The 26,965-nt window shown below is 40.2% G+C and overlaps 2 protein-coding genes across 34 annotated transcripts in view; one reads left to right on the top strand and one right to left on the bottom strand.

The window, feature by feature from the left end:
* HEATR5A (HEAT repeat containing 5A) overlaps positions 1-1,654 on the top strand; it is a 115,762-nt gene extending 114,108 nt beyond the window's left edge. For all 33 annotated transcript variants that reach the window (XR_014810656.1, XR_014810657.1, XM_084968960.1 and 30 more), the window contains one exon: positions 164-1,654. Coding sequence is in view for 31 of the 33 variants with exons in the window: in XM_084968960.1 (XP_084825086.1) it covers positions 164-471 (308 nt within the window). In the remaining 2 variants the exon portion in view is untranslated. The remainder of the gene's footprint in view (positions 1-163) is intronic.
* The window catches only part of LOC102165023 (uncharacterized), a 72,326-nt gene that overhangs the window by 10,966 nt on the left and 34,395 nt on the right, over positions 1-26,965 (bottom strand). Inside the window, exons 4-7 of the mRNA XM_084970557.1 lie at positions 19,808-19,914; positions 13,360-13,486; positions 4,673-4,752; positions 144-364 (exon numbers count right to left, since the gene is read on the bottom strand). The gene's annotated coding sequence lies outside the window, so the exon portion shown is untranslated. The remainder of the gene's footprint in view (positions 1-143; positions 365-4,672; positions 4,753-13,359; positions 13,487-19,807; positions 19,915-26,965) is intronic.

A 26,965-nucleotide genomic window follows, 5' to 3' on the forward strand; every position in this document is an offset into this window, starting at 1 on the left:
GCAGGTGCTATTAATCCCAGGGATTGATATTTTTTAGTTATTAATTTGGGAGAGGACATTGGAAGAACTGCTTCCTTTTAAGGGGGAAAATATGTACAGATCAACTGTACAGGAACACTTACATCCCTGAAGCTGGGGCTTACCTCGTTTGTTTTCTTTCCAGGCTCTCAGCTGGTGGCCTGTCTTCTGCCTATCCTCATTTCCTTCCTTTTGGATGAGAATGCTCTAGGATCAGCAACTTCCATAATGAGAAATCTACATGACTTTGCTTTGCAAAAGCTCATGCAGATTGGGCCTCAGTATTCTTCAGTTTTTAAAAGTGTAATGGCTTCTTCTCCAGCCTTGAAAGCACGACTTGAAGCTGCTATAAAGGGCAATCAAGAAAGTGTCAAAGTCAAGATACCAACATCTAAACATACTAAGAACTCTGGAAAGAATTTAAGCATCCAATTAAAGACCAACTTCCTCTGATGTTATTTCTCTTAATAGTTAAGCACCTTAACACAATACTTGATCATTTCCTTCTCTTTGGGGGCAAAAGTGACATTTTAGACACAAGTGCACTTGGAGGTCTGTTTTTTTGTTTTAACTTAAATAACTTACTTTGAAAAGTCAACAGCAAACCTAGCATTTTTTTGTGTGGGTTTTTTGTGTTTCTTTTTCTTATAATAAAATCACAGAGCTCTGTCAGAATTCTTGGCAGGAATTTCAGTAAGCTGTTAAAGAAGTGAATTTGGAAAACAAACCACTGCTTTAAAAACAAAATTTATTTCTTCTAATCGTCCATACACACATAGTAGTATGACAGCTATAGATTTGACTCTGGTATAAATTATACTGTATCCCAATTGCTAATTTAAAATTCTGCCTCATTCAATGATTGTATTAAACGCTCTTGGATTTCGCAAACAATATAAATGATTGGAATGCTATTTAGGAACCTTGGTTTAGAATTATCTAATATATAATAGTACAAATTAATTACAGCCCTACAGTATGATGATAAGATATGGTGTCTGTAAATATGATGGTTTTTCACCATCTATTGGTTTTATTTGTATTGAGTTTGGGAAATTGGAATTTTACTCAAATAGAATAGGGCATTTCCACTTTAGTTTCTCACATAGATTTTCTTTTACCTCTGTTTCTAACAGTTTTCTTCATTTTCATTTGTGGCAAGCATTCATACCAATGAGTTTAATATAAATTCATATCTATATTTAAATTAACTGGGTTTATATATATGTCAAATTTAGTATAACAAATTTAGATCATCAATGAATACAAGTATGCTTTTTTAACATGAAACATATTTTAATATAGAAAAAAATCTAATGATGAAGTCGTATTGGTTGAGAAAAACTTTTTAACTGTTGGTGATCATTGACTCTCCTTCCACTTCAGTATTATACTATGTGAATCCTGCACTGTGCAAAAACAAAGCATTTCCCTGTTAAAAATTAAAACCCGAAGTGCGAGGGGCTCATTCAGAATTGAGAGACACTTGGAGTCAAGCAAGAGCAATGTGATATACTCTATTTTATTATGTTTTTATATAGATACTCATAAATTGTTCAGAAATGAAAAAATTTGACACATTCTAACACTACAATCAATTTTTCTAATTTACATAAATAAAACTAATTTTATCATTCTTGTATTTGAAATTATTTTACCCACAAATATGAGTCTCACATATTCCAGAAAATCAACTCTATGGAGCAAATATCTTTTCTGAAACTCAGCCTTTTTTTCATAGAGGAGCCCTTTCTTTGAAACATTCTTTGCAGTGGTTTGCATTCTTTGTCATCCTAATTGTCTCTATGAATTTGACTGTATACTTCCTACTGTTTCCTTCACCTAAATGCCTTTCTCTCCCTTGTTCTATCTGGCAGTCCTAATTTAAATAGCACTTCTCCTTGATAACTGCTTGAAACTTCTTACCCTCCTTTCAAACCAGGCAAAGATGCTGCTTTACCTGCGTTCCTGCAGTACTTTATGTAATCTTCTATGCACTGAGCATCACGTTGCATTTTAGTATCTCCGTTTTAGACTGTGCTGCTTTAAAAGGACAAATTTTATCTTCTTTAACTGCCTGTATGGAATCAACTAGACACTTACTTAAAAACTGTTGAACTGTTAAACTGATTTGAGCTCAGAAACTTATCCTTTTGCCAGGGTAAATGCTGGACTGGGATAATCTTAGGATATAATTTATTAGTTTGATTTTTTGTTTCTTTTGTATTGTTTCATATTTTGTTTCATTTAGTTTGTTCTTAAACATTAAGATTTCTACTCATCATTCAGTAACCTAGTATCCTGAATTGTTTCGATTAAAGGTGCTATGTGAGTGTCAACTATTATGAAAAAACACAACGTCCAATGTCATGAAATTGGGGACTCTGAATTAGGCACTATGCTATAGCCTTTGTGTGATGAACTATCTGTTTAATATAACAGTGATTTAGTGAATATATCCTTACTGATAAAGGAATATATCCATTACAGAACACAAATACAATTCCAGATTCTGTACATTCAAAGGAGCTAGGTTCCTTTAATTGCCTTTTTCTTTGGTTAGGACTCCTGCACTATTCTCTTTGGGCGTTAGGAAATGATGACTCTATAGGCTGCTTGGGGACAATTCCAATTACTTGATAGTCATTCTTGGTACATGCCTACATCATTCTTCAAATAGTTTTTTTTGTTTGGTTTTTTTTTTTTTTTTTTTTTTTGGTCTTTTTGTCCTTTTGGGGCCACACCTGCGGCATATGGAGGTTCCCAAGATAGGGGTCTAATCAGAGCTATTGCCGCCGGTCTACTCCAGAGCCACAGCAACACCAGATCCGAGCCACGTCTGCGCCTACACCACAGCCCACAGCAATACTGGATCCTTAACCCACCGAGCAAGGACAAGGATCGAACCCACAACCTCATGGTTTCTAGTTGGGTTTGCTTCCACTGTGCCATGACAGGAACTCCCAAATATTTTTTAAAAATACTTTTTTTAAAAAAAGGTTTCTAACCTTTTTTTGGGCCACATCTGTGGCATATGAAAGTTCCCAGGTCAGGGATTGAATCCATGCCACTGCAGTGACCTGAGCTACTGCAATGACAATGCTGGATCCTTAACCCACTGCACCAAAAGGGAACTGCAAGGTTCTAATTATTTAAAAAAAAAAATAAGTGGTCACTGCTGACAATGAAAAACATGGATGCATATACCACATGTATCAGCAGTAACAGACTGCTTTATAAAATAAAATACTCCAAGAAAGAACAAAATAAGTGAGATATTTTAAAAGCAAATTATAGTATGCCAGAGATAGAGCAAAAGCAGTTTTTTGCTGTTAGTGGCATACTTAGTGTTACTGGAGGTAGTGCAAGTGGCTTCAGGAAAAGTATACAGCCAAAACCGAGGCTCTCTGCTGAACAACGAGGTCTATAAGCCCCCAAATCTCTCTGTTCAGTTACTTTTTCTGATCTTAACAAAGCTTTGGGCCCTATCATGTATAATCAAATGTTAAAGGAGTGCTCACCACTACCTGAATTGTCAGGGTGACTTGTCTTCTCATACCTCTTTCTCCCTAATAGTATCAAGTACTAGAAACACATCTTCTGGGCCTTTGTTTCAACATAAAAGATTTGTAAAAATAATTTTCTGAATTATGGGAAGGTTTCTGTTTCAGCTGGCACAGATGTATTGTGAGCCAATTATCAGATGAGAATGGTTAGACCGTGTACTTCCTAGTTCCCATTCAGCTATATTGTGACTGTCATTCGCTATGGTTTTCATTGCAAATGCTTTCTCTTTTCCCTAATAAGGTAAACTTTTACAGTATTTTCTACAATATGAAGATGTTTCTTTAGTTGTTTGTGTTCTTAATGTAGTACTAGAACTTCCAGAAATTACCCTAGAGTCTACCTAGACCATTTAGAACAGTTCATTCTATTTTAAAAGGCTGAGGGTTTCCATGTTCCTCCTTGAAAACCTGTCTAGCCTAATGTATCTCATTATGTATAGGGTCTCAAAATCATCTTTTCTATAATTACTTAAAAGTGCCTACTTGTCAGTGGTTTCTTAGATACGACACCTAAAACACAAGGGACAAAAAGTAGATAAGCTGAACCTCATCAATATTAAGAACTTTTTTGCTTGAAAGGACACCATCAAGCATTTGAAAAGAAACCCACAGAATGAGAGGAAGATTCTGCAAATCCTTCCTACCTACCTATCTATCTATCTATCTATCTATCTATCTATCTATCCAAATAGAGAATAGCCAGCATATGTAAAGGACTCTTACAACTTAACAATGAAAAGACAACTCAATTTTTTATTTTTGTCTTTTTGCCATTTCTTGGGCCGCTCCCTCGGCATATGGAGATTCCCAGGCTAGGGGTCTAATTGGAGCCGTAGCCACCAGCCTACACCAGAGCCACAGCAACGCGGGATCTGAGCCGCGTCTGCAACCTACACCACAGCTCACGGCAATGCCGGATCGTTAACCCACTGAGCAAGGGCAGGGATTGAACCTGCAACCTCATGGTTCCTAGTCGGATTGGTTAACCACTGCGCCACTACGGGAACTCTAAGACAACTCAATTTTAAAATGGCCAAAGAATTTAAAGACATTTCTCCAAAAACGATAAACAAATGGCCAATACTCACATGAAAAGATGCTCAATCTCCTTAGTCATGAGGGAAGTATAAAACCACGATGAGATGCCACCTCACTTCCACTAGGATGGCTGTGATCAAAAAGAATAATAAATGTTGGGGAGGATGTGTAGCAATTAAAACCATCTTATGTTGCTGATGAGAATTTGATTAGTGCACCTGCTTTGGAAAACAGTTTGGTATTTTCTCAAAAAGCTGAACATAATTATGATGCGATCCAGCAATTCCACTCCGGGTATGAAAGAACTGAAACTATTCCTGCAAAAACATGTATATGAATATTCATAGCAGAATTATTGATAATAACCAAAAAGTGGGGATAACCAAAATGTCCATCAACTGATGAAAATATAAACAAAATTGGTATATGCAGTGGAATATCATTCAGCCATAAAAAGAAATGGCGTACTGATACATGTTACAATTTGGATGAACCCAAACAGATGTTGTCTTAACCTCGAGTACCTCAGAATGTGACCTTGTTTGAATATAGGTCATTGGAAATGTAAACAGTTAAGATGAAGTCATATTAGAGTAGGGTGGGGCCTTAATCCAATCTCAGTGTCCTTATAAGAAGAAGAGCATGCCATAGAAAGACACAGAGACACACTCTACATAGACATGGAAGGAAGATGGACATGTGGAAATGGAGGCAGAGGAGTTATGTTCCACAGCTGAGAAATATCTGGTGAAAGAAGTACCGATCCTCTCCTAGAAACTTTGGAGGGAGCGTGGCCTGTCAACCTTGATTTGGGGTTTTAGTCTTCAGAACTGTATGAGAGAATAAGTTTCTGTTGTTTAAAACGAGTTTGTGGTACTGTGTAAGAGCAACCCTAGAAAACTTACACAGGTTTATAGCTCAAGTTTTTAAAAAGGAGTTAGTTACAAAGAAGAGACCAGGCTATACTCAGAGTAACTGCTCAATATATATATAAAGTGGAACATAGTTTACTTTGATGGAAGGAAAAGATACTAGGAACAGTGCTTGCCTTGTAAAGGTCAATGTAATATAGACTGTAAATCTTTTTTTTTTTTTTTTTTTCTGTTTGGGGCTGTGATTGCAGCATGTGGATGCTCCCAGGCCAGGGATCAAACCTGCACCACAGCAGCGACCCAAGCCATTGCAGCGACAATGCCAGATCCTTAACCCATTGCGCCACAAGGGAATTCCTATAAATTACTGATTAAAAAGTCAGCAGACTAATATGTCTTTTTAGTTGTCTTAATAATGCTATTTCAGTTCCCAAAACAGCAGAGTCTATGCTGCTTTTCTCTTTTGCCTACTGACTGGTATGGTGGTGGATCCAACTTTGTGATCATAGGAAAACCACCTTACCATCTGGGTTTTCACTCTTCTCATTTACAAAATGTTCTTCCTCCTTCATATTTTAATGAGAAGCAAATGACAGAGTGCATTTGAAAACACTTGAAATGCCAGCTATAATGCATTTATTCTTTCAATACCATGATTGTAGCCATCTACCTAAATTAAGCCTTACTCAGAAGTTCCCTTTGTGGTGCAGTGGGTTAAGGATCTGGTGTTACCTAAGCTGTGGCGAGTGCAGTCGTGGAACTTTCAGGGGGACAGGTGCAGACAAAAAATAATTGATTAAGCCTCACTCAAAAGTCTTAATTAAAATTACCTCATGGAGTTCCCATCGTGGCACAGCGGAAATGGATCCAACTAGGAACCATGAGGTTACAGGTTCAATCCCTGGCCTTCCTCAGTGGGTTAAGGATCCGGCATTGCTTTGAGCTGTGGTATAGGTCCCAGATGTGGCTCAGATCTGTGGTATAGGTCCCAGATGTGGCTCAGATCACAGCTGTGGCTGTGGTGTAGGCCAGCAGCTGTAGCTCCAACTGGACCCTAGCCTGGGAACCTCCATATGCCCTGGGTGCAGCCATTAAAAAAAAAAAGAAAAAAAAAAAATTACCTGTAGTTCCCATCATGGCTCAGCAGAAACAAATCTGACTAGCATCCATGAGGACACAGGTTTGATCCCTGGTCTCGCTCAGTGGCTTAAGGACCTTGCATTGCTCTGGCTGTGGTGTAGGCCAACAGCCATAGCTCCAATTCAACCCCAAGCCCCTGGTAACCTCCATATGCCACCGGTGTGACCCTAAAAAGACATAATAATAATAAAATTACCTGAAGGCCATGTTTACCAAACATACCTCATCATACAATGCATCTGAGGATAATATTTGATAATATCCAGTTCCTCAGGGCTCACCCTAGAACCACTAAATTAGAATTTTCAGAGAAGGGGCCCAAGACACTTACTTTTAGCTAGGGAACATGTGGCATAGAGGATCTCACAAACATGAGAAAGTCCTCCTTGTCAATATCTGCTTAAATATACTGTGCCTGGAAGCAACAGGAAAGCTTGTTGAAGAAAACAAGTGCCCTCCCACCTCCAATTTCCAGAAAATAAGGACATGCTAAAAACAAACAACATCAAAAATCAGTAATGGGGATATGTAAAGTATAAAATAAATGTCCATGTGTCTATACTGATACAAATTATTGAATAAATAAATGGTAGAAAATAGACAAATCTCCCATGTAGAAGAATTCCAAATAATTTATGTGAAATTTAACTTCCTACCCCTTAAGTGTGGGTTCCACATAGTAATTAACTTTCCAAAAAAGGGAAGGAGAAAAGAATAACTTGTCATTGAAGAAAACTTCAAACACTACCTCAGCCAGGTGATCAAGAATAACATCAACAATGAAGTCATGTTGACAGTATGTACCCTTGCTATGATGTGCAGAATGGCACTTTAGGATTTCCCTGGTAGCCTAGCAGTTAAGGATCCAGCATTGTCACTGCTGTGGCACTGGTTCAATCCCTGGCCTAGGAACTTTCACATGCTATGGGCACAACCAAAAAAATAAAAAAGAAGAAGAAGGCACTTTACCTCTGTGGTCTTATTTCCAAAACCCATAACCCCATTTCTAATTATGATAAAAATATAAGACAAACCCATATTGAAGAGTATTCCATGAAACACTTGGCCAGTACTTCCCAAAACCATTGAGGTCATCAAAAAGCTAAAAAGTCTGAAAAATTATCACAACTAAGAAGAACCTAAGGAGACATTATGACAAAATATAATGTATTCTAGACAGGATCCTGGAACAAAAGTGGGACATTAAGTAAAAACTAAGGAAATCTTAATAACATATGAAACTTAGTTAATAATAAAGCATCAATATTAGTTCACTAGTTGAAATGCACCATATGAACAACATATGTTAATAACAGGCAACTGGGTGTATAGTATATGGCAACTCTATCTTTACAACTTTTCTGTAAATCTAAAACTGTTCTTGGAGTTCCCATCGTGGCTCAGAGGTTAACAAATCCGACGAGGAACCATGAGGTTGCGGGTTTGATTCCCTGGCCTTGCTCAGTGGGTTAAGGCTCTGGCATTGCTGTGAGCTGTGGTGTAGGTTGCAGACTCGGCTCAGTTCCCACCTGGCTGTGGCTCTGGCGTAGGCCAGCACCTACAGCTCCGATTAGACCTGGGAACCTCCATATGCCACAGGAGCAGCCCTAGAAAAGACTAAATAAATAAATAAATAAAACTGTTCTAAATCTTAGATATTATTTGAAAATAAAGAGAAAATCTGGAGTTCCTGTCGTGGCTTATTGGTTAACAAACCCAACTAGTAACCAAGATGTTGCGGATTCAATCTCTGGCTTCCCTCAGTGTGTTAAAGATCTGGCATCGCTGTGAGCTGTAGCAGACTCGGCTGGGATCCTGCATTGCTGTGACTGTGGTGTAGACCGGCAGCTACAGCTCTGATTGGACCTCTAGCCTGGGAACCTCCATATGCCGCGGGTGTGGCCCTAAAAAGACCAAAAAAAAAAAAAAAAAAAAGAAAAGAAAAAATCTGATTCAGAATGTCTGGGGTATGGTCCAATAATTCTCATTTTTAACCAACACTGTCATCTTGCGTCTTGCTACTGATGGTGTCACAAGTCCATTTTTTGAGAGGCACTACCCTAAGGTCAGTTCCCAGTGTGGCCTTCAGTTGAAAGCGGAGTGGCTGTGAGGCCACATGACCTCCGCCTGCAGCAAATTTGCTGACTAATGCTATAACAGCTATTTACAAAGTAGGTCAGCTCTGCCTCTGTTCACCTGTGTTCTTAAGGATTAGTCAGAAGAACAGGTACCTCTGTCTCTGCTCACCAGCAGGAAAAGGTGTGGTGGAACAGAAAAGTAGGCACCTAGTTTCCATTTTGAGAGTAACACCCATCTTAATGAGTGTCAAAACACCTTAGTCACTTCCATTTTGTTTATGCTGCTCCCTTTTAACGTACTACTTCCTTGGGCTCCATCCCAGAAAAAAGAAATCAAGTGCCAAGCACCATCCCACAAAATGAATTGCTAAAGAGGGCCACATAAATAATGTTGTTCCTGGACCCTTGCTTCCAATACTCACTTCTCTAGTCCTAATTGTCAGCCAGTCAGATTCCTAATGCTTTCTCGGTTCCCTCATAAAGAAGACACCCTTGACTCCTGCAGGTGAAAAGACTATAGCATTGAATGGCATACAGCAGTGTTTAGATAAGTGATTGTAAAGATCGAGGGATAACAGACTAATGATCCCTAGTAATCTACGCAACTTTATTAAAAACTCAGTTTACAGGGGGAGAAAACTGGTAGGAAAAACAGGGCAGATCTCAGACCTAGAAGGACAAATACTGCTGGGAGTTAGATTCTTTCGAAGTCCGTGGAAAACCGATAAACATGAATGTCAGGTGATACAGTTTTCATACATAGTCATTGCCACACTCTTTCCCTGAAGACAGGGAAATAATTCATCCTTCTCTTTGGTGTTTACTCCCTGTGTCCCCTGCTGCAATGTTGCTCAGCCAACCTGTACACACAGGTCTGTATATCTTTGCACAATCTTTCTGTTTTCTTAACCACTTCTTTTATTGCTCACTAAATTCCGCCCCCTTCACTCACTGTTCTGTTCAGAGTCCAGGGGTAGAGACCTGATTTCACTATTGATTCATGAAGACCTTGAGTGAGATCACTGCTAATTAGGAATGATCGTTTCTGTGAAAAGCCACTTCCCCTGAACTCAAAAAACAACCGCAACAGACACTGAAGCACCTAAAATGTGCAATGCACTGTGGGACTTTAAGGAACTACCAGCATAGAATTAGCACTGAACTCCACTGCCAATGGACCTGGATTCTAATTCCAGATCTGCCCCTGACTAATTCTGTCAGCATGGGCAAGTCAGCCTTCTGAGCCTCAGTTTCTTCTCTGCAAAACAGCTGAGCATAGTGGGACCCACTATCCCAGTTTCCCTAGGAGTCCCAGCTTCAGCACTCAAGTTGTGTTCCACTAAACTGGTCAGTACCAGGTGAGCCAGGACAGTTAGTTCCCATCTTGGACAGACTATCTGAGATCCTTTCTGGTTCAAATACTTGTGGGTCTAAACCTCAGATGCTTTTCAAGGCATGTTGTCTATGACCTTCCGAGGGTGTGAACAGAGTCACAGAGAGGCAGGGTGGTGGCTACACGCAAAGAACTTGGAAGGCTTCGTGCCTCCTGATCTGTGACTCACAGGCGATGCTGCAGGGCACCATTCCTGACATCTCAGGGGAAGAGATCAGCTGAGGATGGTACACTCAGGCAGGAGACATTCTTGGGTTTCCCAGTGGGAAAGAAATTCAAAAACAAGGGACTAACGAGAGGAGTTTGTAGCAAATGTTAAAGCTGCCAGCATTCTGGCAAGTGAGCCAATGACCTTTTTAAGCTACATGTACAACTGACTACTTCTTGGCCACCATCCCAATGAAGGCTCCTTTCCCAGTTTAGACTATATTCAAAACTGGCCTGGCAGCAAGGCTTTTAGCATCCTCAATGTAGCAGTCTTACTCCAGCAGGAGATCATATGAAATCAACTTTCTAATAAAGGCTTAAAATATTTTTTTTAAATATTTTTAAAGCCCAAAACAAAAATAAACAAAAACTGAATGACTGCAAGTGCTGCTGTTGACAACTGAATCTGCTGTCCTATTTTTATGACTTTCAAAAAAGGATCCTAGCCTAACCTGAATCAAGAAGGAATACAGCTGAATTCGAGGTCTTGAGTGGATTTACCACACTGCAAAGGACTACAGAGGTTGCCAGCTGGCCCTGAGCTGACTTTGAAAAGAGATGCAGCTTGCTGCAGACCCATATTTAATTTAGAAGCAAACTTCATAATCACCTGGCACATTTTTCTGTGTGCCTGATTTCAGCTTTGTGCTTAAAATCAACTATTTCAATATCACCCCAATGAATAAATTTGGCCTAATTTTCTTCTTAGTCCTTCTTCTTAAACAGCTGGATCCATAACACAAGCCCCAAATAATTATTGAGTGATGATAGAGCGAATGTACGTGGAGAAAGTCAAAAGAGCTGGATTAAGGAACTAAAAAACAAATCGAGGAGTTTCTTTAACTTAGCAAATTAAGGTAACAGTTATGTAAAGCCTCTTACCTACCCTGAATAGGGGATTGGCATTTGCACCCAGTGTTCTAGGCCGAAGTATTCTAGACTGCAGCCTGTGGTATTCCTGCTACAACCAAAAAAACTTAGTACTCGAGGCTCTAGTTCCAAAGAATATAAAATGCAGTGAGGTAGATCTACATTTTCTCTCCCAAATGGAGACACATTCTTCAGCATGTCTCCAGATTTTCCATGAAAAATTAAGCATTTTGTACTTTTCTTTTGCAAGTCAGTGATTTAGCCTGTTTGGTCTGAAAATCTTGCTATAAAGTCCTGTTTTATCTGGCAGACTGAAAACATGTCCCACAGCCTTTGGAAGTTGCAGCAATTAGTCAACACAATGGTGACTAAAAAAAAAAAAAAAAAAAAAAAAAAAACAGAAAAGAAGAAGAGAGGATTTCTTCTTCCCAAAGACCTCAATCTATTTTTTTTTTTTTTTTTTTTGGTCTTTTTAGGGCCAAATCCACAGCATATGGAGGTTCCCAGACTAGGGGTCCAATAAGAGCTGCAGCTGCCGGCCTACACCACAGCCACAGCCACACCAGATACGAGCCACATCTGGGAACTACACCACAGCTCACAGCAATATCGGATCCTTAACCCACTGAGCAAGGCCAGGGATTGAACATGAATCCTCATGGATCTTAGTCGTGTTTGTTAACACGACTAAGCCACTACAGGAACTCCCTCAACCTGTCTAAGAAATTAAGCCTTGTAAGTATCCCTGGGAATAGCCGTATATTGAGAACAAGAAAGGAATGGCTCCTTCTCTAGAAGTTCCTTCTGGTCCTAAGATGCAGACTGTCTGAATTTTTATTATAAAAGAGTACATTTAATAGTTTATCTTGGCCTTCCAGCCCCAGACCCAGATGATGGTGATGCCCAAGAATTGGACTGCCAATTATAAACTCCTTTTTTTTTTTTTCTTTTTGGCCATGGCCACGGCACAGTGTGGAAGTTCCCCAGCCAGGGATGGAATCTGAGCCACAGCAGTGACAATACTGGGTTCTTACCCTGCTGAGCCACAGTGAAACCCCAATAAACATTTTTTTTTTGTCTTTTTGCCTTTTCTGGGCTGCTCCTGTGGCATATGGAGGCTCTCAGGCTAGGGGTCCAATCGGAGCTGCAGCCGCCAGCCTACGCCAGAGCCACAGCAACGCGGGATCCAAGTCGTGTCTGCAACCTACACCCACAGCTCATGGTAATGCTGGATCCTTAACCCACTGAGCAAGGCCAGGGATTGAACCCACAACCTCATGGTTCCTACTTGGATTTGCGAACCACTGAGCCATGACAAGAACTCCTCCAATAAACTTTTTAAGGAAGAAGTGATGGTGGACAACAAGGAATTCAACATGCCAAAGCCCCCAGAGCTGGCGGGAAAGAATGTCCCTAGCCCTTTTGTTGTAGGGAAGCAAAACCTGTCACCCCAAAATGTCCCTCTGGCAGGCAGATTATTTCAAGCTGAAAACAATCAAGGCTCAGAAGACTTAAGAAGAAACTTTGACCTTCCCCCTCACTGCCTAGAAGAATAGAGGAGCTATTCCAGCAAAGAGCTCTCACTATGGATGACTATAGTATGAACTAGGTGTGGTAGGCAAAAGAAACCTAGCAAAGTCTGTTAAAATCCCTCTCTGCCCCACTGTCTCTACAGGGCCCAGCAAACATGTATCTAGCAAACATTTGCTTGTCCATCTCCATGTGAATTGCCTTCTTCCCCTTTGAAAGTCCCAAGCCACTGCTCCCAACATCCTCTTTTGCCTTTAGCTGAAGATGGTATTTAAGGTGAAGGTTTCGGCCATTTTGATGAATTACAGTTTTCCTGGGTCTCCCCCATGTATACATGTTATTACGCTTTTCTTTGATTTTCTCTTGTTAATCTGTCTTATGCCAATTTATCGACCAGCCAGAAGAAATGGAAGGGTAGAGGAAAATCTCTTCCTTCCTGATGTCATGAAAGCCATGTAGTCTCTCAAGCTGTAAAAAGAGAGGGACAGTTTGCCCAGACACATTTCTACGGGTACCTTACCTACAGGGTAGCCAGCATCCCCCATGATTTCCCGCCCTTTGCCCCTGGAATCATGCCTGCCACCCTTACCACAACTATCCTGAGACTGGCAGGCCAGCAGAAAGAGCAGGTAGCCTTCAAGATTTACCTGAGGGAAGCCAACAGAGACTCCTATAGATAGACTGCCAGGTCAGTAACAGTTCAGAGGCAGATACAGTAGGTCATCAATTTGGTGAGCCAACTCAGGTTGGAGGGACTGTTTGTGTTGAATAAATCTATAGTCAGAAAAAAAACTTTTTTCAATACTTATGTTAATTTATTTGTTTAAACCTTTACAATTACAAACCTAGAAAAAGTTATGACTTCTGTGGCCTTATTTCACACATTTATTTATACCATAAAATTACTGGGAGTTCCCGTGGTGGCTCAGTGGTTAACGAATCCAATTAGGAACCATGAGGTTGCAGGTTCGATCCCTGGCCTCGCTCAGTGGGTTAAGGATCCAGCGTTGCCGTGAGCTGTGGGGTAGGTCATAGACTCAGCTCAGATCTGGCGTTGCTGTGGCTCTGGAGTAGGCCGGCGGCTACAGCTCTGATTAGACCCCTAGCCTGGGAACCTCCATATGCTGTGTGTACAGCCCTAGAAAAGACAAAAAAAAAAAAAAAAAATTACTATAGTCCCTCATTAAACTAACATTCTATGTCATCACAACATGTTCTAGGGCAGTGTCCTGTTTACACATTGCACTCTCGTCTTTGTAGATCATGTGTTGGTAGATTGCTTTGTTTTGTTTCGTTTTTTCAGCCATGGCATGCAGGCTTGATCTCAGTTCCTAGTGCTACAGCGGTGAAAGTACTAAGTCCTAACTACTAGATCACCAGGGAACTCCTGTGTGTTGGTAGATCTTGTTTTCAAGAAAATGATGAGGAAATTTATGACTCAGTTTTAAGGGAGAGGGTCATGTCTTACTGACCAAAGTGGCCATATATCTGGTAAGTGTTCAATAAATATTTTAATGATTATGATGACCAGTACCCTTTCTTTTTTTCTTCCTTCCTTCCTTCCCTCCCTCCCTCCTACATCCCTTCCCTCTCTCCCTCCCTCCCTCCTTTCTTTCTTTCTTTCTCTTTCTTTTTTGTTTTGGCCATGCCTGCAGCATATGGAAACTCCCAGGCCAGGGAATGAACCCACGCCACAGCAGCAACCTGAACTGCTGCAGTGACAACACACTATGGATCCCTAACCCACTATGCCACAAGACAACTCCATTTTCTGAATTCATGCTTAATATTAGGACTCCTTACCTTTGGGAATTTATCATAAGTAAATATTTAAAACAACTAATATGGAGTTTCCTTCGTGGCTCAGTGGTTAATGAATCCCACCAGCATCTATGAGGATATAGGTTCTATCCTTGGCCTCGGTCAGTGGGTTGAGGATCTGGTGTTGCTGTGAGCTATGGTATAAGTCGAAGATGTGGCTCCATTTTGGCGTTGCTGTGGCTTTGGTGCAGGCCAGCGACTACAGCTCCAATCGGACCCCTAGCCTGGGAACCTCCATATGCCACCAGTGCAGTACTAAAAGGAGTAAAATAAAATAACTAATAAAAGCATACAATATGATTTATTTGAAAAATTATTTACAATGATTCACACATCTTAGAAAAAAATCAAATATCCAATAAGATCATGGATAAGAAAATATGGTGCAAATACTATGGAATAATTACATAAACTATAAAATTTATTTTAAAAGTATTAAAATAATGTATTTGTGCATGTTAAGCTAAATATAAAAAGTAGAGAGTCTGATCTTAATTATATTAAAAGTGGAAAGAAACAGAATAAAACATTAACAGAATTGCTTCTATGTGGTATAAAGATGTATCAAAATTTTTTTTATTTTTATCAATGAATTTTATTATATTTATAGTTGTACAACTATCATCACAACCTAATTTTAGAACATTTCCATCCCAAATCCCGAGTCCATCCCTCCCCACACAAAACTGTCTCCTTTGGTAAGCATAAGTTTTTCAAAGTCTGTGAGTCTGTTTCTGTTCTGCAAATAAGTTCATTGTATCCTTTTTTAAGATTGGACCTATAAGTGATAGCACATGATGTTTATGTCTCTGTCTACACTTAGCATGATAATTTCTAGGTCCATCCATGTTGCCGCAAATGCCATTATTTCATTCCTTTTTATGGCTGAGTAATATTCCACTGTGTATATGTACCACATCTTCTTTATCCACTCTGTTGATGGACATTTAGTTTATTTTCATGTCTTGGCTATTGCATATAGTGCTGCAATGAACACTGGGATACATGTGTATTTCTGAGTCATTTCTCTGGAGTCTTTTCTCCAGATAGATACCCAGGAGTGGTATTGTTGGATCAAAGTTCTTAGTTGCATACACACAAAACTTTTTTTTTAAAGGGCCCGCACCAGTGGCATGTGGAAGTTCCCAGGCTAGGGGTTAAATCATAACTGGCCTACTCCACAGCCACAGCAACCCCAGATTTGAGTTGCGTCTTCAACCTACACTGTAGCTCACGGCAACACCATATCCTTAACCCACTGAGCAGGGACAGGGATCGAACCCACATCCTCACGGATACTAGTTGTGTTCGTTACGGCTGAGCCACAACAGGAACTCCACCTATACACAAACTTTAACAGAAAAATGAGAATTTACTTCAGGCTCTCATGGGTTCAACGAGTCAATGGGAAAAGAACAAACTTAAAAGACATCCAAGAGTCAATGTAGCTCAGGAAGACCAAGAAGTAGGAGGCTGCCAGATACTGCCCCCATCGAACACTGTCACAGCTGGACAATCAACTCTCATGGGCATCTGATTAGAGTACTAGCAGAAGCATCTCATTGACTAAGCCATGATCATACATCACTGGCTGCAGAAGGGCTACAGTTCAAGAAAAGGGAAGATGTTCCCACCTAAGGTTTCATTGTGGGAAGCAGAGCACTGCATCTCATCTACATGATAAATAATAAAGAATTTCTCCATAAAGGAAGAAGTGTTGAAAACTGGATGACCAAAAGAGATGACAAAAGTCTGCAATTTTTTTCTTTTTATATTTTCAACAATCTACAAATCATTTTCAGGGAACTCATATTATGTGTGAAATCTGATAAATTGAAACAGTACAACTTTTCTCTTACTATAGCATGAAGGGTAACTGGATAATGCCACCCCAAAATATACCACTTTGTCACATTGGTTATTTTGAGCTACTGGCACTTGAAAAATGGCAAAAGCAGGAAGAGGCTTTCTTTGAACTCTCCTTATCTGCCTAAAGAAAGATCCTCCAAAAAGAAATCCAGTTGTCTTAAATCCCCTCCCTGGGAATTTTATCAGCCAGGGAAGATTGACTCATCACAGGAGAGGAGACCAGAAATTGAAACCATGTCGAGATAAACTGTTACAAACTATCATACCTCCCATTTATTCTTTGAAAGGCCAATTTATCTTTCCTAAAGATCATCTACTCTCCCCTAAGGAGCCTCCATGCCCCATCATTTTTCCCTATTAAACTGGTATTTAATTCTGAATTCTAAGACACCTTGGGGATTTCTCATTTTTCCCTGGGTAACTCTCATGTGTACATGGGGTATATGTATTAATAAACTTCTATTTTTCTCTTATTCTATTAATCTTTTATTTCTTATTTTTACTTTTTGGATCTTGCTCTTTTTTTTTTTTTTTTTTAGGGCCACACCCACAGCTTATGGAGATTCCCAGGCTAGAGGTCAAATCGGAGCTACAGCCACTGGCCTACACCACAGCTCATGGCAAGCCAGATCCTCAACCCAATGAGTGAGGCCAGGTATCAAACCCACAACCTCATGGTTCCTAGTCAGATTCATTTCCACTGAGCCATGATGGGAACTCCTGGGTCTTGCTTTTTTTTAAAGTTTTATTAAAGTATAGTTGATTTACAAAGTTGTGATAATTTCTGCTATAAAGTGATTCAGTTATACATATATACACATCCATTCTCTTTCAGATTCTTTTCCCACATAGATCATCACAGAATACTGGGTAGAGTTCCCTGTGCTATACAGCAGTTCCCTACAGGGCAACCATTCCAACTACCCAGTGTGAATATGTCAGTCCCAAACCCCCAGTCCATCCCTCCCCCAACCTGTTCCCTTTGGTAACTGTAAATTGTTTTCAAAGTCTGAGTTTATTTCTATTCTGGAAATAAGTTCATTTGTATCCTTTTCTTAGATTCCACACACAAGTGATACCATATGATGTTTGTCTTTCTTTCTCTGACTTACTTTACTTAGTATAACAATCTCTAGGTCTATCCATGTTGCTTCAAATGGCATTATTTCATTCTTTTTTATGGCTGAGTAATATTCCATTGTACTATGTACCACATATTCTTAATCTGACTTTTATTACAGGGGTCTCAGCTAAGGACTCAGAAGGGTAGATGAAAAATTCTTTTTCCTCCCCTATAAGCACTATGTTAAATTAACAAGGATTTGTTTCCAGTCATTGAGAGATATGTCTAAAGTTGGTATAAAATCTTCATCAAATTAAGAAAGCTCTATCATACTCCAACTTTGAGTTCATACTTTAAAAAAAATCATAAAAAGGCACTAAGTAAGATTTATCTAGTTCAACTGACTTCATGATTTTTCTACTCTGGTTTCTTTTTTTTCTTTGAGAGTTAAGATTTATGTGAGGCAAAAATAGGACTTCAGCCCTGGGGAGAAACCACCTACTGTGGTTTCTTAATGTGGTGAATTACATTGGCAAATTTTTCACTTTTGAACCAGTTTGGCTTTTCTAGGATAAACTACTAGATTTTGAATTTGATTTTTAAAATACTTTTTGGATTTTTTTTTTTAGCTAATACTTTATTTAGGATTTTTTTTTTGCACTTACTTTCATAAGTATTTGGGGCCAATAGTTTTCTTTTCAGATATTGTCCTTATCTGGTTTCCACATCAAGAATTTTAGCCTTTGGAATAGTTCTCATCACAAGAAAAAAAAATTTTTGTAACTATTTATGGTGATGGATGTTAACTGGATTTATTGCAGTGACGCTTCACAATAAATATAAATACCAAATCGTTATGTTGTACACCTGAAACTAATACCTAAAACAATATAATGTTATATGTCAATTATATCTCAATTTTTAATGAATATAAAAAGGGAGTTCCCTCATAGTGTAGTGGGTTAAGGATCCAGTATTGTCACTGCTGTGGCGCAGGTTTCATCCCTGGCTCTGAAACTTCTGCATGGTTTGGCCAAAGGAAAAAAAGTGAACATAAATGAATGAATGAACAAATGAAAAAAGACTTTAGTCTTCAAAAGTGAGCTGGCCATTTCTTGGAGTTCCCGTTGTGGCTCAGTGGAAACGAATCTGACTAGGACCCATGAGGATGTGGGTTCAATCCCTGGCCTCGCTCAGTGGGTTAAGGATCTGGCGTTGCTGTGAGCTGTGGTATGGGTGGAAAACACAGCTTGTATCTGGCATTTTTGTGGCTGTGGTGTAAGCCAGAGACTAAAGCTCTGCTTCAGCCCTTAGCCTAGGAACTTCCATATGCCATGGCTGCAGCCCTACAAAGACCAAAAAGTAAATAAAAAAGCTGGCCATTTCTGAACTTTTTTATTTTCTAGAATAGTTTGCCTAGGAGAGATTAAGTGATTTGAAGATTTGATAGAACTCATTAGTGAAATCAGCTAGGTGTGGCTTTTTTTTTTTTTTGGAGGAAAATATTTGACAGCCATCTGATTTTTTATTTGGCCACATCCACGGCATGTGGAAGTTCTCAGGCCGGGGATCAAACCTGCACCACAGCAGCAACCTGAGCCCCTAGAGTGACACTGCTGGATCCTAAACACACTGCATGAAATTTTTTAAAACTTAGCCTTAATTCTTTTTTTCAAATCTGCAACAAAAAGTGGTGATATAAAAATTTTAAAACAAGAGTCAATCATACTTCAATTTTTAAAAGATTAAAAGAGATGATAAAAAAGATTAAGTTGATAGAAATTTTAAAACTATGAATTGGTTAAAAAAAAAAATTGTACAAATTGGGCTAACCAGTGACTGCTTCTCTGTGCCAGAAACAAATACGGTAGTTTATACAGAGATGAGAGTACTATGCTTTTTGCATCCAGGAATCCAGAACACTGAAGTGGACTTGTGTTTACTTGTCCCTCCTTCTGAGAATGCAGAACTTCACTTGAGCCTTATGAAACATAAGCATTGAGGCTATGAGGTATTTCTGGTGAAATACAGATGAGCTATTTCCAGGAAACAGGTTCCTTCTCCTCCATATAGTAGAGAACTCTGCTTCCTCACCAAAGAGGTCTGAAGAAATTACTGACTGACAGGAAGTACATCAAGTAACTAAAAAATGCCTTACCTTGATATTCCAGTTGCTGGCAGATTGGAGACCCCACAAGCTGAAGCTTTTCTGATCAATCTCAGAAGTCTGGCGGTCCCCGCCAGGATCACCAATTTAAGCCTGTTCCTGGGGCTCTGTGCCATCTTGGCCTCCAACAGGGAACTCTGCCTTTCCTCCACTGCCAAGAGAGATTTTTACCTACCTCCTCCACTCCTCTTTCCCCTTCTTCTCAGCTTGTTTTACATTCAATCAACGGCAGTAGGTAAGATGGCAATTCCTCTTGCTGAGATTCCAATCTCTGGGGAAGACCTGTTTCCCAGTGTGAGGAAGGTAGGAGAGGTGAGATGGTAGATACGCCCCTTATCACTGTAGCGGAGGGGAAACGTGTTTATGGCCTCTCAAATCGGAGGTCTGAATGTGAGGTAGGAGGTAGATGGGCCCCTGGGCTGAGAACAGCTGGGACTTGTAAGGCTAAGTAAATTGGGCCTTGTTTCTCTTTGACATGTCAAGGAGAAAGTTAATTGCAGGAACTGAGCTCTGCTGGAGTGGAAGATAAGATGACCACTTCAATCACTCGTGGGGTCAAGGAGACCTTCCCAATTATACATGCACAGTAAAACCCCTAGGGGTCAAAAAGGGAGGGGACGCCAGGCCATAAGTCTTGATACAGTCCTGGTGCCCTTCGTTTTGGAATCCATCTTTGCCAAAAGATGCTCACCCTTATCAGGGAGGATCCTGTGTCCACTCAGGTGTGAGAAATAAAACAAGATAATTGGCTAAAGGTAAACAAAGACCAGGAAAAACTGCCACGTGAGTTAAATCACCTCTCTGGCGCCCTCCTCACTGAGGGGAACACCTGCACCTGCACCTGCACTCCTCTTTAGGGTGTATTTTACTTCATTGCTTCTGACTTAAATAAACTACTTCTCTGTGTGCTCTCCCACATGATGTACTCTGACGCTAGCAATAAACTTTGTACCTGTTTTCACAGTCTTTGCCTCCTTGAAATATTCTTGCTTTCAACAGGAGGCAAGAATCAGGGCAATTCTACTTTTAGCCTCTAACTAGTGGTTGTGATTCCCGGTTTTCAACCAGGGTGCCCAGGCTCAATTCCTGAGCAGAAAATTAAGATCTCGCTCCAAGCCATCACTCACTGCTGTCTCTCTGAGATCAAATGTATTTCAAACAAAACAAAACAATACACAATTAAACAGTGATTAGTGTCTCAAACTACCAGCACAGCCTTATACTTGGGGATGTTAACTGTAAGTACCCTGGAAGCTGGAATTAGAAGCCTAGAACCATCTACAATACAATGCCATCATCTAGCCTGTGAACCCACTAACCATTTGGGGTATTGTATGAGAAAATGCTTTCGAAGCCCCAAATCTTAGGAAAATGAAGCAGAGAATCACAAATCAGTGATTCCCCACTACCTTACTCTTACACTGACCTGGGACTCTACAACTTGTTTACTCAGGAAAACATGTTGACTTCAAGCATTTCCAATGTATATACATGTCTACCACAAAACATTGACTTAGATACATTTTTTTGTTTTTTGTCTTTTCTAGGGGCGCTCCGGCGGCATATGGAAGCTCCCAGGCTAGGGGTCTAATTGGAGCTCTAGCTGCTGGCCTACACCAGAGCCACAGCAACACGGGATCCGAGCCGCGTCTGCGACCTACACTACAGCTCACGGCAATGTTGGATCCTCAACCCACTGAGCAAGGCCAGGGACTGACCTCGCAACCTCATGGTTCCTAGTCAGATTCATTAACCACTGAGCCACGATGGGAACTCCATGTTGTATCATTCTTTACCATTGAATTTCCTTACACAAACCCTAAGTATATCATTTAAATTTATGGGAGGAGTTCCCTGGAGGTTCAATGGGTTAAGGATCTAGCGCTGTCACTGCTGTGGTTTGGGATGCTATTCTGGTGTGGGTTTGATCCCTAGCCTAGGAACATCTGCATGCCACAGGAATAGTTAAAGGAAAAAAAAATTAAAAAATAAAATAATAATACAAGAATAAAATACTGATGAATTTTTTTAAATTTAGTCCATTTAAGAGGTTATATTAGGCACCACTCTGGAAACATAATTAGCCTTCCTAATGTTAAAAGTCAAGAATCTCAGAGTTGGAGAAAACCATAATTCAAAAAGATACATGCACCTCAACGTTCACTGCAACACTATTTACAATAGCCAAGACTTCCATGTCTAAGTGTAGTGAATGTCCACTACATTGTAGTCCACTGACAGGAATAGATTAAGAAAATGTGTATACGTATCTATATAATGGATATATATAATGGAATATTATTCAGCCATAATAAAGAATGAAATAATGCCATCTGCAGCAACATGGATGGATCTAAAGAATATCATACTGAGTGAAGTCAGAGGAAGACAAACATCACAGGATGTTACCTATATGTGGAATCTAAGAAAAACAGTACAGAAGGATTTATTTATAAACAGAAACAAACTCACAGATTTCAAAACAAATCTTATAGTTACCACAGATGAAATCATTGAGGGGAGGGAGTAAATGGGAGGGTGGGAATAAAATATACACACTACTGTATAAAATATATGGTTAACAAGAACCTACTTGTACAGCACAGGAAAATCTACTCAGTAGTTTGTAATAACCCTTGCGGGAAAAAAGAATGGATATATTTGTATGTATAACTGATTCACTTTGCTGTACACCTGAAACTAATACAATATTGTAAATCAACTATACTCTAATAAAATTTTTTAAAAAAGAATCCCAGAGTTGGCTCTATGTTTAATAAAATTATGACTTTTGATTAGTAATTCTGGCTACTGAACAGCCCAAGAAGAAACACGTAATGCATTAAGCCTTTCTACTAGCTTCTATATTGGAATAAATCTGTATGTCTCATGCCCACCCAGAAATGAGAATGTGTCCATGATGCTATTATAAATCACCATACACACAGCGCATTACATACCCTTCAGTTTAGATGTTTGCTGTTTTCAAGGCTCTTCCCATGAGGTTACCAAGTAAGAAGATCCTTCTGAGATTTTGTTCCTTGGAGGAAGGAGGGTAGTTAGGTCCAAGGTGACTCGAGCATCTTCTAATTATTCCATCCACTTTCCAGCTAGCAACTGTGAGACTGAGAGGATCAAAAGGACTGGGGACTGCTTGGGAAGTTTTTTGTTTTGTTTAATCCTGTAAATATATATTCTTGTTTCTAAGGCATCAATTTCTTCTGTCCCAGCATGTTTTCTTTATTGGTTACTCACACAATGATAACAATTATTTGCATTGAGTGCCCACTGGCTCCTGGGAATTCTGTTGATTTAAGTGCCACTATCAGGGGAAGAGGTTCATGCTCTGTTCTCCAACTACCAATGAACACAAGCTCAGACCCAGCAGCTACCAGGCTTGAGTCTGTAGAGAGTGGTGACTGGCAGCCCAGAGCTAGGGAGCCACACACTCACAGCTCACAGCAGGGCAGTTGGGAGGAGGGAGGAAAGCCATCAACAGAAGCAGCTAGCTCTTGCCCCACCCTGGATCCTGGCAGCTGGTGGGCAAAGCCCTACTATAAGATGTGACAATCACACAACTGTCCTTGGAGCCGACTGAGCTCTAATGATGAGCTCCAGGCTCAAAGAAGGTACTGGGCCACTCTCCATTCATCAGCCTAGCTTTTTTTGGATCTATCTGTTGAGGACAGCAGAGAATCCCAGCCTCAATCTTGTTTTGAACTGAATTGTTAGTTCAGGCAACAGAAAAAGCAGTTGAGACCCTCATCAGGAAGTCTCACATTGCTCCCTTTATTATTTAAGACAGGATATCCTATTCTAAGGATGTATGAAGGGCTTGGTCATATATATACACTGAAGGGTCAGAGGGAGGAAGTTCCTGCAAATGGTTTCTCTCTCAAGCCTCCTAACTAGCTGTAGACACATTCCCCCAAATCAGTTAGATTTTGGATTAGGGAATTTAGAACTTTTTTTTTCTTTCCCACCACTGGTGGTATAAATGACATTCTGAAAAGATAAAGGTAACAATAGCCAAAAAAAAAAAAAAAAAAAAAGAATCAGTTCAGGAAATTAGTGAGTCTGAAAGATCCTTTCTCCCCTTTAAGGTATGCGTGTGTGTTGCTTTTGGAGTGGATAAGCAATGATATCCTGCTGTGTAGCACAGGGAACTATATCCAATCACTTGTGATGGAACACGATGGAGGATAACATGAAAAAAAGAATATATATATGTATAACTGGGTCATTTTGCTGTACAGCAGAAATTGACAGAACATTGTAAATCAATGACGACTAAAATTTTTTTAAAAGGTAAGGGTGTTATAGTACACATTGTCCTGCAACTGTTTTTCTCACTTGTCTCTGATTTAATGGTTCTTGTTTCTCTTGCCTACCTCAACCCCTCTTTCCTTCTCTTCCAACCTCATTCTTTTGTGAAAGAACAAATATGCCTCTATGTTCAGAAGGGCAGCATCAAAGACACTGCATATGAGAAGAGAAAATATTGTCTAGTCATTAAGAGCACAGATTCTGGAGCCAGACTGCTTGGGCTTGATTACCAGCTTTACCACTCACTAGGGCAAAGTACTTAACCTTTGTCTCTGAGCTTCTCTACCTGTAAAATGAGACTGCAGAGAGTAACAGCACCTACTTCATAGTGATATGGACTAGATTAAATGAGCTCATAACTAAAGCAGTCAGAGAATGCAGATCATACACTAAGTGTTCAATATGTTTTAGTTGTTATTTACTGAGAGCTTCTCTTTCACTCTTTGAGTATTTTACAAATGTAGCAGTTCTCTATCTCCTTTTGCTACCATAACCCCTTCTTCTCATCTCCTCTTCCTCTTCATGGAGGCTTCTTCTCCTTTTGCCTTCCCCTTCCTGTTGCCATAAATTCTCATACTCCTCTTTCTTTTCTTGCATGCCTATTCTTTTCCCATTTCCTGTAGTCACCACTATATACACAACAAGCCACGAAGAACCTCATCCCCACCCAAAGCCATTGCCACACCGTGGACCTGTCACCATTTCAACCAGCCCTGGTCAGGTTCTCAATCAGATTGCATCTTTGGCTGGAGACACACCATCATGAGTGGCACACTGCCTCAGGAGCCTCAGAAATGACTCACCAAGGGTGGGACTCACTCCTGAGCTCCTGAATAACTGTGGGTCTGAGGACAGTGTAGGATCTGGAGAATTATTATACCTTTGTAACATTTAAACATTTTTTTGAAACGTGTCTCCATTCTTGAGCCTCAGAACAAAATCACTGGCATTAGGGAAAGGAAGAGGAACATGGAGGATGGACAAGACATAGAGAAGGTATTCTATAAATATTTAAATTAATGAATCACAGCTTTAGGAAAAGCAATCAGGGAAGAGGTTTGAGTTCTCTACTGCTGCCAACCCAGCTACCCCAAAATTCATGATGTAAAAAACAGCAACAATCTCCTCTTTCTCCTCCTCTTCCTGTTCTTATTCTCATTCTTATTATATGGGGGTCCAATGGGTTGGCTTTGCTCAATCAGAGGTTTCTCATTTGGGTTTCCTCATGCAGTTGAAGTCAAATGGTGACTAGGCTGCCTCAAAGATTTCTTCTCTCATATGTCTGGTGACTGGTACAGTTGATGCTGGCTGTCAGCTGGGACCTCAGCAGCCCAGAACATGTACACGTGGCTCTTTATGTGGCCTGGGCTTCCTAACAGCATGGTGGCTGAGTTCCAAATGTGAGCATCTCTGGAAAGAACTAGGTAGAAGATATATTGCTTTTTTTAACCTAGCCTTGGAAGTCACATACTGTCATTCTGCCACAGTCAGTCCCAGGGAGGCAAATAATCAGAGGTATACCAGCCCATCATTTCAGAAAAGAGAGATCAGAGTTCAGCTCCTGATGAGAAGAGTGCTAAAGAATTTGATTTGTAGACATGTTTTAAAACCACCACTGGGAGTTCCTGCCATGGCTCAGTGGAAACGAATCTAATGAATACACACAAGGACGCAGGTTTGCTCCCTGGCCTCACTCAGTGGTTAAAGATCTGGTGTTGCAGTGAGCTGTGGTGTAGGTTGCAAATGAGGCTTGGATCTAGTGCTGCTGTGGTTGTGGCATAGGCCAGAGGCTATAGCTCTGATTCAACCTTTAGTCTGAGAACTTCCATGTGCCATCTTATCTTCTCTCTTCTTGATTCCCCGACCAGAGAAACTGGTAGGTAGATGAAAGGAGGAAAGCAAAGTTAATGAAATTATCTATACTAAATCATACACAGAGAATGTCCCACCAAGAGCACAAGCTTTCAAAAGAAATGATTCTATTCCTAATTCTGCCACTTCCTAGCTATGCATAAAGCAAATCATCTATCTTCTCAACTTCCCCATTATAAAATGGTAATAATAATGACATCTACCTCACAATGTTATCAAGGATTAAACAAGATGATATATGTACAGTCAATAAACTGAAGATCACAAACTCAGTTGTTAGAAGTACTATTTTAAAAATATTAATGGAATGGAGTTTTCATCGTGGCGCAGTGGTTAACAAATCCGACTAGGAACCATGAGGTTGCGGGTTCCATCCTTGGCCTTGCTCAGTGGGTTAAGGATCCAGCATTTCCATGAGCTGTGGTGCAGGTTGCAGATGCGGTTTGGATCCCGAGTTGCTGTGGCTCTGGGGTAGGCCAGCGGCCACAGCCCCAATTCAACCCCTAGCCTGGGAACCTCCATATGCCACTGGAGCAGCCCAAGAAATGGCAAAAAGACAAAAATAAATAAATAAAAATATTCATAACTCTGGAGTTCTTGTGGCTCAGTGGTTAATGAATCCAACTGGGAACCATGAGGTTGCGAGTTCAATCCCTGGCCTTGCTCGGTGGGTTAAGGCTCTGGCGATGCCGGGAGCTGTGGTGTAGGTTGCAGAGGTGGCTCGGATCCCATGTTGCTGTGGCTCTGGCGTAGGCCGGTGGCTATAGCTCCGATTCGACCCCTCGTCTGAGAACCTCCATATGCTGCGGGAGCGGCCCTAGAAAAGGCAAAAAGACAAAAAAAAAAAAAAATTCATAACTCTGATATCTGATCCGGCCCCCATTCTGCCAAGATGGTCACTCTGGGAGGTCTCTCTTCCTAATCTAATGGGGTTGTACCAAGAATCTTATCAAGTGCTCAGGGCCCAGTGAATGGTATGTGTATGTGTATCTTTTAATAACCACTGGTCCATACACATGACAGCTAAGGAGTCTGCATCCATGTCCTTCAGCACTATGAAGTAATGACACATTCCTGAAGCAAAGGAATTTTTTGCCGAGATGTTCTGTCTGTCAAGGTACATTATACAGCCATT

This window comes from Sus scrofa, chromosome 7 (assembly GCF_054392235.1).
Source record: "Sus scrofa isolate SSC_HxYL_T2T_F1_AM1 chromosome 7, Sscrofa_HxYL_maternal_Yorkshire_Landrace_v2.0, whole genome shotgun sequence".
Lineage (NCBI taxonomy): Eukaryota > Metazoa > Chordata > Mammalia > Artiodactyla > Suidae > Sus > Sus scrofa.